This window comes from Scylla paramamosain, unplaced genomic scaffold, assembly GCF_035594125.1.
Source record: "Scylla paramamosain isolate STU-SP2022 unplaced genomic scaffold, ASM3559412v1 Contig1, whole genome shotgun sequence".
Lineage (NCBI taxonomy): Eukaryota > Metazoa > Arthropoda > Malacostraca > Decapoda > Portunidae > Scylla > Scylla paramamosain.
The window spans coordinates 2,152,501-2,165,000 of NW_026973666.1; the positions used below are offsets into that span (position 1 = coordinate 2,152,501).

At 40.2% G+C, this 12,500-nt stretch overlaps 1 protein-coding gene across 1 annotated transcript in view; it reads right to left on the reverse strand.

The window, feature by feature from the left end:
* The window catches only part of LOC135095693 (mini-chromosome maintenance complex-binding protein-like), an 8,366-nt gene extending 87 nt beyond the window's left edge, over window positions 1–8,279 (reverse strand). Inside the window, exons 1-13 of the mRNA XM_063996705.1 lie at window positions 8,118–8,279; window positions 7,651–7,736; window positions 6,937–7,128; window positions 5,662–5,763; window positions 5,404–5,501; window positions 4,506–4,704; window positions 3,584–3,777; window positions 3,136–3,355; window positions 2,336–2,509; window positions 1,561–1,802; window positions 990–1,158; window positions 368–453; window positions 1–26 (exon numbers count right to left, since the gene is read on the reverse strand). The exon at window positions 1–26 is cut by the window's left edge and continues 87 nt beyond it. Coding sequence (XP_063852775.1) covers window positions 1–26; window positions 368–453; window positions 990–1,158; window positions 1,561–1,802; window positions 2,336–2,509; window positions 3,136–3,355; window positions 3,584–3,777; window positions 4,506–4,704; window positions 5,404–5,501; window positions 5,662–5,763; window positions 6,937–7,128; window positions 7,651–7,736; window positions 8,118–8,175 — 1,846 coding nt within the window. The 5' untranslated portion in view covers window positions 8,176–8,279. The remainder of the gene's footprint in view (window positions 27–367; window positions 454–989; window positions 1,159–1,560; window positions 1,803–2,335; window positions 2,510–3,135; window positions 3,356–3,583; window positions 3,778–4,505; window positions 4,705–5,403; window positions 5,502–5,661; window positions 5,764–6,936; window positions 7,129–7,650; window positions 7,737–8,117) is intronic.
* Between the last annotated feature and the right edge of the window lie 4,221 nt (window positions 8,280–12,500).

The following is a 12,500-nucleotide window of genomic DNA, read 5'->3' on the forward strand; positions in this document are numbered from 1 at the left end:
TCTCCCCGTGACTGAGCGCCAGCAGCCTGTAGAGAACGGATGTCAACATTACAATTTTTAAGGCACACTATCTTAAAAATAAAAATCACTTGAAAATACACGAGTAGATATTACTGAAGACATACATAAAACGAAACGACTATAACCATTACTGCTGCTTACTATACACTTAAAAACCCCAATAACTTTCCCTAGAACCCTGTAAACCCTTGAAAACCCCAGCAACTTTCATTAAAACCCTGAAAACACCCTTAAGAACCCCAACAACTGCATTTGCGCATTCAAAATTCCACCCTCCCGTTGACGCACGCTTCTATAATGGGTGTGGTAGTAATAGGGCTAGTGTGGTAGTAGTATTAATAGTTACCTGGCTTGTATCAATAGCCTGTGTAGGTCTGTGGCTGAAAAAGATTCATTTCTCCTTCTGCTTGTTGTAAAATGTTCTTGCACCAGCTGAGAGAGAGAGAGAGAGAGAGAGAGAGAGAGAGAGAGAGAGAGAGAGAGAGAGAGAGAGAGAGAGAGAGAGAGAGAGAGAGAGAGAGAGAGAGAGAGAGAGAATTAATGTACATATAATAAATACTGCACATAAAACAAAAAAAATAACAAAAAAGGAAAAGTTAAAGAAAATAATACAGGAAAAGCTGAAAAGGTAAGATAAAAAATAGTTAATGAAAAAAATATAAACGAAAATGACAAGCAGATAAAAAAGGAATAGATAAAAAAAAGGAAAAACAAAAAAAACAAATACATGAAAGAAAATAAAGAAAGAAAAATAGAAGAAAAAAACAAACATAAATAAATAAAATAGAACAAATAAATAAACAAACAAAATAAAATAGAACATAAATAAAAAATAAAATAGAATCAGAAAAAAAGATAAAAATAAATAAAAAAATAAACAAAACAACAACAACAACAACAAAAATAAAACTCATACATACATACATACATACATACATACATACATACATACACACACACACACACACCTTCTGCAGCTCCTCCGGCAGCACATACTCCCCCAGCCTGGCAGAGGTGAGGTACTGGCGGAGGAGGGGCAGGGTGGAGGGGGAGGAGGTGGTGGAGAGAAGCTGCTCCACTTTCCTCCGTGCCTCCTCCACATCCCTCCGCTTGGGCTGCAGTTTTACCTCCGCGTCACTGTGGGGGGTGGAGAGAAGGGGGGTTAGGAGGGGGAGTGATTGGTAAAGATAGATTCTCTCTCTCTCTCTCTCTCATTCAATGTTTTTTTCCTTCTCTCTCTCTCTCTCTCTCTCTCTCTCTCTCATCACACACACAAACACACACCACCCTCTCACTTTCCCACACTCTCTCACTCTCACTCTCTCTCTCTCTCTCTCTCTCTCTCTCTCTCTCTCTCTCTCTCTCTCTCTCTCTCTCTCTCTCTCTCTCTCTCTCTCTCTCTCTCTCTCACTCTCCCACACTCCCTCTCACTCTCCCACACTCCCTCTCACTCTCCCACACTCCCTCTCACTCTCCCACACTCCCTCTCACTCTCTCTCTCTCTCACTTTTACACACTCTCTCTCTCCCACCCACTCACCTGGGCAGCATGGACCTTCCCTCACTAACGACCAATACAGGTAGGTTTGTTAACTGCTCAATTACGTGGAATTCGAAATCATAATCCACTTTTTGCCAGCTGATCATGTTCCCCAGTGCTGTTAGGTTGGCAACACCTGTTCTCTCCACCTGTCCCTCCACTAACGAGGTCTCATCCAGGACCAGGTGGGTGTGGTCAGGTAGCTGGAGGATTCCACTCGTTAGCCTGTCTGTTTGGTAGTTCTGGGGGGGAGAGGGGGAGTTATGGGGAGTTTTGTGAGGGGTTTGTGTTTGGTTTGGGGAGGAAGGGAGGGAGGGAGGGAGGGAAGGAGGGAAAGGAGAGGAAAAATAAAGATTGAAGGAAAAAATCATATCTTTCTTGGGAAATAATTAAATAAACACACACACACACACACACACACACACACACACACACACACACACACACACACACACACACACACACCACCTCACTCATATATCAGGTTGAGTTAGACGGTAAAATTAGGTTATGATAAAAAAAAATAAACAAATAAATGAAAAAAAAAAAAAACCACTCAAACACATTGTCATAACCACGAACAATCAAAAAATAAAAAAAAACTTACATAAACACCCCAGAGCACTGCCAAACCCAAACACACCCAACTAAACACCACCCAAACAAACACACTTTCTTGGACATTAAAAAAAATAAATAAATAAAAAAAAATATTTATATACACCCCAGAACACTGCCAGACCCACTCAGACAACACCAAACACCCCAAACACACCTTCTTGGGCACAAACACCGCTTTATTAATGTTGTGTAGAGTGAGGGGCAGCAGGAAGGCCTGAGTCACAAGGGACGCCACCACTTGGTACAGAAACTTGCAGTACCCTTGTCGCTGCAGTGCCTGGTCCACCCCTGAGAGGTTAACGCAGTACTTCCCAAGCACCGTCACATCCTGGGGGGTGGGAGAGGGATGGGTGGGGTGAGAGACTGTGTGTGAGAGGCTGTGAGCTGCTGGGAGGGGCTGGAAATGCGTTTTGTGTATGGGATGCTGTGAGAGTGAGAGAGAACAGGAGAGGTTTTGTGAGGCTGTGTGTGTGTGTTGGAGAGGCAGTGAGAGGCTGTGGGAGGCTGTGGGATGCTGTGTGTCTGTGGGAGAGGCTGTGAGAGGGTGGGTGTCTGTGGGAGAGGCTGTGAGAGGGTGGGATAGACTGGGAATGTGTCTTTTCATTCTTTCTTTCATCTCTCTTTTCAGTCCCTGCTTAACTCTCTCTCTCTCTCTCTCTTTATCTCAGTTCGTATGTGAGTGTGTGTGTGTGTGTGTGTGTGTGTGTGTGTGTGTGTGTGTGTGTGTGTGTGTGTGTGTGTGTGTGTGTGGGGAGGCTGTGTGTTTGAAAATAGCTGCGTTAAGAGAACAAAGTGTTTTCAAGGGCGTTTTTATGGTTCCAGCGACAGATTAACAAGATTTCTACATTATTAACTTGAGAGAAACACTATTGAAAATGAATCATCAGCTCGCTCTCTCTCTCTCTCTCTCTCTCTCTCTCTCTCTCTCTCTCTCTCTCTCTCTCTCTCTCTCACCTGCCTCCCGTAGACAGCGGAAAGGAGGTGACACAGCAGGTGTTCCGCAGCCATCTCGTCCCCTAAGCACACCTCCACCAGCACCTCCTTCAGGGCTGCCCTTGCCGCCCTCAACTCTGTGGCGGAGGAGGAGGAGGAGGAGGAGGAGGAGGAGGAGGAGGAGGAGGAAGAGAGGAGGGGATTGGTGTGTTTCATGACTTTGTGTGTTATGCAATGTAGTCTGTGTGGGGGGAAGGAGTGGGGGGTGTGAGGGAGAGGGAGAGGGAGAGGGAGAGGGAGGGAGAGGAGGGGGAGGGAAAGAAAGGTGAAAAATGCAGAAATGTAAGAAGAAAAGAAAGAGAGAAGAGAAAGAATGAGTAAAAAATAAATAAAAGTAATAAACAAAACAAACAAACAAACAAACAAACAGACAAACAAACAAACAAACACCAACACACACACAAACTAACCTGGGCACAAGCGAGGCAGGGGAGGAGGAGTGACCCCCTGCCTCCCCCGTGTCCCCCTGCCCCTCCCCTGCCCCCAAGAGGTCAAGGGGGCTGGCAGGGGAGGGGGAGAGGTGGGGGAGAGGGCGGGGCTGACTGACAAAACCGCCACCACCTCTATAACTTGATTGAGAGTAAATCCCTCATCTTCATACAGCTGAAAGAGAGAGAGAGAGAGAGAGAGAGAGAGAGAGAGAGAGAGAGAGAGAGAGAGAGAGAGAGAGAGAGAGAGAGAGAGAGAGAGAGAGAGAGATTACATATTTATTATTATTATTATTATTATTATTATTATTATTATTATCTCTTCATATAAAAATAAGAAATAAAATGACAATATAATTATCACACACACACACACACACACATTTTACCTCCACTGGAAAGGAAGAAAACGAACAGTATGAAGAGGAGGAGGAGGAGGAGGAGGAGGAGGAGGAGGAGGAGGAGGAGGAGGAGGAGGAGGAGGAGGAGGAGGAGGAGGACAAGAAGAAGAAGAAGAAGAAGAAGAAGAAGAAGAAGAAGAAGAAGAAGAAGAAGAAGAAGAAGAAGAAGAAGAAGAAGAAGAAGAAGAAGAAGAAGAAGAAGAAGAAGAAGAAGAAGAAGAAGAACAACAACAACAACAACAACAACAACAACAACAACAACAATAATAAGAAAGGAAAGAGAAATTAAGGAAAACACAAATAAATAAAACAAAGAGAAAGAAAAGGAGAAAAACAAAAAAACAACAACAAAAACAACACACCTGCAAAACATATAACAGGTGTGTAAACAAACAAACAAACAAATAAAAAAAAATTTGAGAAAAAAAAAGGAAAAAATCATAAAAAAGCAAAACAAACAAACAAACAAACAAACAAACAGGTAGCAACAGATGTGCCTCACCTTAACAAGTGCAGGTGTGCCCTTCATGCCTGGCAGGGGGAAGTTAAGATCAGGTGTGGAGGACGTGGTAGTGGTGGTGGTGGTGGAGGAGGTAGTGGCGGTGGTGGTGGTGGAGGGGGCAGAAGTACCACCCGCTGCCCCCCACACTTCCCCTCTCACTCTCTTCCTCTCCTCTCCCTCTCCTTCATCTGTCTCCATGCTAAAGAGAGAGAGAGGGAGAGGGCCTAAGATACATACATACATACATACAAACATACCTAACCTTACCTAACCTAACCTAACCTAACTTAACTTAACCTAACTTAGCCTAACTTAACCTAACCTAACCTAACTTAACCTAACTTAAACCTAACCTAACTTAATGTAATCTAGCCTAACCTAAACCTATCTTCTTGTTTCTCCTGTTGATAGTGTAGAAATGTTGTTAATCTGTCACTAGAACTGTAAAAACACCCTTAAAAACCTATCACTTATTGTTTCTCCTATTAGTAATGCAGATATTTTGTTAATCTGTCACTAGAACTTTAAGAACACCCTTAAAAAACCTGCATCTTTTATTGTTCTTCCTGTAAAAAAATGTTGAAATCTTGTTAATGTGTCACTAGAACCTTAAAAAAACACCCTTAAAAAACCCATCACTTATTATTTCTCTAGTTAGCAATGCAGAAATCTTGTTAATCTGTCACCAGAACCTTAAAAAAACACCCTTAAAAACCCATCACTTATTATTTCTCTTCTTAGCAATGCAGAAATCTTGTTAATCTGTCACTAGAACCTTAAAAACACCCTTGAAAACCCATGTAACTTCAACTACAGCCTTTGGAAAACTGTCGAACTGCATTGATGTTTCAGAATTCTCTCTCTCTCTCTCTCTCTCCTCTCTCTCTCTCTCTCTCACCTCTCCACCTCCCCACTGGTGCCTGCTGGTCTCTTCAGCCTAGCCTGCCCCAGTGAGCTGCCAGCAGTGGGCGGGGCGGGGCTGCTGTCCTGGTAAACCTGCCAATAAAAGGAAAAAAACAGTGAAAATTCAGTTAAATTCTAATATTGATGATGTTTTTGTTCACACATTAAATAAATAAAAATAAATAATAAAGAAATATAAACCACTACCACCACTACTACTACTACTACTACTACTACTACTACTACTACTGACCTGCTTCACCCAGTCAGTCTCTCCAGGTACAGGGACACAGTAGTACACCAGTCTGTCTCCCGCCTGGCTGCGCGGCCCACTGGCGTCGATGGTCTCTCCTGCCTGTGTGTTGTTGTTGTTGTTGTTTTTATTGATGTTGTTGTTGTTGTTGTTTTTATTGATGTTGTTGTTTTTATTGATGTTGTTGTTGTTGTTTTTATTGATGTTGTTGTTGCATACAGTGCGATTGGTGGCTTTATTATTGTTGTTGTTGTTGTTGTTGTTGTTGTTATTGTTGTTGTTTGGTGTGTAATTGGTGCTTTTATTATTACTATTATTACTACTACTACTACTATAATTATTTTCGTTCTTGTTGTTATTGTTGTTATATAGCGCGGCAATGGTGTTATTAATGTTGTTATTGATCTCTGTGTTACTATTACTACAACTATTATAATCATCTTTCTTCTAAATAGTTAAATAAATAGTAAAGTAACCTAATACACTAAGATATCATTACTGTTGTTGTTTTGTAAGTTATTGTTATCATCCTTGTTGTTGTCTGTTTACTATTACTATTACTATTATTATTATTATTATTATTACTACTACTATTATTATTATTTTCATTGTTGTTGTTATTGTTGTTATATAGCGCGGCAATGGTGTTATTAATGCTGTTATTGATCTGTGTTACTATTACTACAACTATTATAATCATCTTTGTTCTAAATAGTTAAATAAATAGTAAAGTAACCTAATACACTAAGATATCATTACTGTTGTTGTTTTGTAAGTTGTTCTTATCATCCTTGTTGTTGTCTGCTTCCTGTGTTACTATTACTGCTGCTACTATTATCATTATCTTCACTGCAAATAGTTAAAATAGTCAGGTGAGCAAATTCATATACTATTTCTATCTTTCTATCTTCATAATGGTTAAATAGTTACTCGTGTTGGTTAATATAAGCAAGGAAGTAAGACAGACAGACAGACAGACAGACAGACAGACAGACAGACAGACAGACAGACAGACACAGACAAACAGAATATGAATCTAAACACAAAATAAAATAAAACAGGCAAAACACACACACAAAACTTAAAACAAACAAACAAACAAACAAACAACAATACTGAGAAAAAAATCACAAACAAACAAACAAATATACACAAATAAATGGAAAAAAAAAAATAAAACAAAAACAAAACAAAAAAAAAAACAATGAAAGAAAAAAAACAACACACACACACACACACACACACACACACACACACACACACACACACACTCACCCCACACTGCACCACATCCTTGTATCGGCCAGGGAGGAGCCTTGTCGAGCCACCGCCATCACCACCCTCTGCTGTCACCTCGTACACGTCTGAGAAAAACTCCTTCCCCAGCATGTCCTGCACCATGCCACGAAAACGCACCAGCTGGCCGCCCCTCAGCTGGTGTAGGGGCGATTCATTGAGCCAAGGGATCTGTGGGCAGGTTAGGTTAGGTTAGGACAGGGTTCGGTTAGGTTAGGTTAGGTTAGGGTAGAGCTAGAGTGGGGTTGGGTTAGGTTAGGTTGGGTTAGGTTAGGTTAGGTTGGGTTAGGTTAGGTTAGGTTAGGTTGGGTTAGGTTAGGTTAGGTTAGGTTAGGTTAGGTTAGGTTAGGTTGGGTTACATTAGGTTAGGTTAGGTTAGGTTGGGTTAGGTTAGGTTAGGTTAGGTTAGGTTGGGTTAGGTTAGGTTAGGTTAGGTTAGGTTAGGTTATGTTATGTTAGGTTAGGTTAGGTTACGTTGGGTTAGGTTAGGTTAGGTTACGTTATGTTATGTTATGTTATGTTAGGTTAAGTTACGTTAGGTTAGGTTAGGTTACGTTATGTTAGGTTAGGTTAGGTTACGTTATGTTATGTTATGTTATGTTAGGTTAGGTTACGTTATGTTAGGTTATGTTAGGTTAGGTTAGGTTACACACACATACAATATAAGCCATTCATTATTACTATTATTATCACCTTCTCTAGAACGGCCGGCTGCTTGATCTCCGCCTCAAAGTGCTGCTTGACTCTGTCCCTCCAAGGCCCCTCCGCTCCACACTCCTCTGAGGGGGACAGGGGGGACAGGGATGAGTAGAAATGGTGGTTAGGAGGTAAGAATGAAGAGGAAAAGGTGCAGGATGACATGAAGGTGTACGGATGAAGACGTTTGCATGAAGACTGACACAATGAAATCCCATCCAGTCTATTTAAGAACCAATATCCCACCTTATAAAGCAGTCATCTAATTAACACCACCCCTAATCCATCCATCAACACCTACTGGACACGCAAACACACCTGTCACGCCGCCAATTAGCCTGGACAAGCGAGGACAGGTAAAAATGATAAAACTTTTCACTTCCACAGCTGCGCCCGCCATCATGTCTTCATTTCTTCCCCTCGTATCTCAGTTATTTGATTATAAAGGACGTCAGGACACTCACCGAATATCCTGTCCACCACCTTGCAGGGCTCCAGGGTCCAGTCGTTCACGCCAGGCATGTTGGAAGGAAAATACAGGCGAGGAAAGACACACTCAAAATTTCACGTGCCTTTGTTTATACTTTGGTCTCTCGCCTGCCACAAATTGGCGCCAAGTTCTGCGATTGTGTTTTGTCGACATTATAACTATTTTCTCCTGCCCTCTCAGTCTAAATATTTTCTGCTCATTTGTTACTTAATTTATTTGAAAATGATTTCTTGTGGAAAATGGTGGCAGATGATTACATTAACTTTTTTTTTTCTTGAGTGAATGCTGCAAAACTGTGTGCCATATTTGAGGGAAGGAATAACTAAAACTACTAATATTACGACTTTTCTTTGTTTTCATATTGTCAACCTTTTTTTCTCCTTGTTTCCTAATGTCTATTTGTACAGTACATTGTAGACAAAATAGAGGACAGTGCATCGGTCGTGGCTGGAGTGGAAGGATACGCCGTGGTTCTTTTCAACTGTGACATGAGGGGCGTTACTGCGTTGTGTGCCCACGCTCAAAAAAAAAAAAAAAAAAAAAGTGGATGAAAAGAGAAAACAAAAGTAAGCAAGCAATACAATAAAACACCCAGCAAAACCAAAAAAATAATGATAATAACATAAAGACCATTATATAACACCTTATTTACACTTACAATTCTACAATATACTTTCCTTCAGGGCAACACCTACCGTATGTACGATAAGATCAAGAGTAAGATCATCCACACCTCACAGGAGAGAGAGAGAGAGAGAGAGAGAGAGAGAGAGAGAGAGAGAGAGAGAGAGAGAGAGAGAGAGAGAGAGAGAGAGAGAGAGAGACGGAGGGGAAATAGATTGAAGGTGATAGATGGCTCACATTGATGTATTTATTATTAGTTATTGAGGCTGCAATATTTTTAAAGGTGTTTTTTTGTGGTTATTTTGACAGATTAACAAGATTTTTTCATTAACAGGAGAAATGATAAAGGACACAGGTTTTTAAGGGTATTTTTACGGTTCTAGTGACAGATTAACAAGATTTCTACATTATTAACAGGAGAAATGATGAGTGACACAGGTTTTTTAAGGGTGTTTTTTTACGGTTCTAGTGACAGATTAACAAGATTTCTGTATTATTAACAGGAGAAACACTCTTGAGAACCAGACTACTCATCTCTGTGGCCTTGAAAAAACAGTCGTGGTGAGAAAGACTCCTCTGCAAACAAACCAATAAAAATAAATCATAAGTAAACATAAATTATACATAAAGAAACATCATTTATTCACTCCACCAATCAGAATTTTTAAACACCTACATAAATAAATAAATAAATAAATAAATAAATAAACGAATGAATTATCAAAGATTTCTCAACAAAAATATGAAAAAAAAAAATAAGTAGGAAGGAGAAATTGTAGTTATTGGGATTTTTCAAGGGAGGGTATGAAGGGAGGAAAGGAAATAATTGAAAGGAATACACAAGGAGGAAGATAAAGATGTTTAGAAGGAAAGGATGATAATTTGTGGTGAGGGAAGTGTGAAAGAAAAGGGAAGGTAGATAAAGGGAGATAAATGTGGTAGGAGATATCAGAAGAGGAAAGAAATGAGAGAAAAAAGAGAAGGAAAGAGAAAGAGAGAAAAAAAACAATAATTAACACACATACGCACACACACACACACACACACTGTACACTAGTACCTCAGATTAGAGAACAAGAGACATACGCAGAAATAAAAAAAAAAGAATAAAAAAAAAAAAACACGAAATTAAATAAAAAGAAAAACAACACAAACAAAAAATAAATAAAAATGATACAGTAAACAAAACAACAGCACGAAAAAATAGACAAACAAAACAACAACAACAAAACAACAAAAAACAAACAAAACAATAAAAAAATAAGACTCAAATATTCTAGCACAGTCTCCCCTTTCAACTCGCACCAGAAAGAGAAAACGGAAGAGAACGGGGAACTAAAGGAAAACGGAGAGGAACCAAGCAAGATACATTTCCCTAGAGGACGGCACGGTGCTGGTGGTGGTGGTGGTGGTGTCCGTGCGGTGATGAAAACATTATTGGAACATCTAGGCACGTGGAATTTGGAGGTAAATACAAAGACTTCACTGTTTCCATGTTTCTCTGTCTGTCTGTTTGTTTGTGTGTTTGTTTGTGTTTTATGCTATCGTGTTTTTTTTTAAGATTTTTTTTTTGTTTTCAGGATTTTGTTATTTTGTGTTGGCTCTCTCTCTCTCTCTTATTCTTTTTTGTTATTTTTGTATTTATTATTTTTTTGTTTATTAGGTTTTATTGGATTTTTGTGTTTTTTAAAGGTGTTTTCGTGATAATAACAATAATAAATAACTACTGCTACGAAAATAAAACCAAAAATTCAACGAAAACATGAACCATTAGAGAAAACGGAAAAATTTTAGGGCAAACTCCTACATTTTGACGCAATGCAGGCAGAGTACTTCACTACATTAATACACATCTTTCCTTCAACCCAAATCACTCATATATTCATTCTCTTATTATTATTGTTTATTTTCTTTTATCCCTAGCAGTCTCTAAATATCATAATAGCTGGAAAGTGTACGCATATTTATTTATTTATTCTCTAATTTATTTTTGCTATCGTACCTGGTTGAGAAAGTGTCGTACCCTGCCCTTGTTGTTTTGAATCGTTCTTTATCACAGTGAAAGAGGTTAAGGGAGGACTGTATTTACCACGGTAGAGAGAGAGAGAGAGAGAGAGAGAGAGAGAGAGGAGAGAGAGAGAGAGAGAGAGAGAGAGAGAGAGAGAGAGTTGTTGTTCTTCTTCCTACTATTATTTTATTTTATTTGTTTATTTATTTTTATGTAGGAAGGACACTGGCCAAGGGCAACAAGAATCCAATAAAAAAAATGCCCACTGAAATGCCAGTCAAAGCAGTGGTCAAAAATTGATGAATAAGTGTCTTGAAACCTCCCTCTTGAAGGAATGCATGCAGTTAGCAAGATCAGAAGAGCAGTTAGCATGAAAATAGCGGTAGAAGACAGCTAGATATGCAACATTGCGGCGGTGAGAGAGAGGCTGAAGACAGTCAGTTAGAGGAGAGGAGTTGATGAGACGAAAAGCTTTTGATTCCACCCTGTCTAGAAGAGCAGTATGAGTGGAACCCCTCCAGACATGTGAAGCATACTCCATACATGGACGGATAAGGCCCTTGTACAGAGTTAGCAGCTGGGGGAGGGGGGTGAGAAAAACTGGCGGAGACGTCTCAGAACACCTAACTTCATAGAAGTTGTTTTAGATAGAGATGAGATGTGAAGTTTCCAGTTCAGATTATAAGTAAAGGACAGACCGAGGATGTTCAGTGTAGAAGAGGGGGACAGTTGAGTGTCAATGAAGAAGAGGGGATAGTTGTCTGGAAGGTTGTGTCGAGTTGATAGATGGAGGAATTGAGTTTTTGAGGCATTGAACAATACCAAGTTTGCTCTGCCCCAATCAGAAATTTTAGAAAGATCAGAAGTCAAGCATTCTGTGGCTTCCCTGCGTGAAATGTTTACCTCCTGAAGGGTTGGACGTCTATGAAAAGACGTGGAAAAGTGCAGGGTGGTATCATCAGCGTAGGAGTGGATAGGACAAGAAGTTTGCTTTAGAAGATCATTAATGAATAATAAGAAGAGAGTGGGTGACAGGACAGAACCCTGAGGAACACCACTGTTAATAGATTTAGGAGAAGAACAGTGACCGTCTACCACAGCAGCAATAGAACGGTCAGAAAGGAAACTTGAGATGAAGTTACAGAGAGAAGGATAGAAACCGTAGGAGGGTAGTTTGGAAATGAAAGCTTTGTGCCAGACTCTATCAGAAGCTTTTGATATGTCCAAGGCAACAGCAAAAGTTTCACCAAAATCTCTAAAAGAGGATGACCAAGACTCAGTAAGGAAAGCCAGAAGATCACCAGTAGAGCGTCCTTGACGGAACCCATACTGGTGATCAGTTAGAAGGTTGTGAAGTGATAGATGTTTAAGAATCTTCCTGTTGAGGATATATTCAAAAACTTTAGATAGGCAGGAAATTAAAGCAATAGGACGGTAGCTTGAGGGATTAGAACGGTCACCCTTTTTAGGAACAGGTTGAATGTAGGCAAACTTCCAGCAAGAAGGAAAGGTAGATGTTGACAGACAGAGCTGAAAGAGTTTGACTAGGCAAGGTGCAAGCACGGAGGCACAGTTTCGGAGAACAATAGGAGGGACCCCATCAGGTCCATAAGCCTTCCGAGGGTTTAGGCCAGCGAGGGCATGGAAAACATCATTGCGAAGAATTTTAATAAGTAGCATGAAGTAGTCAGAGGGTGGAGGAGAGGGAGGAACAAGCCCAGAATC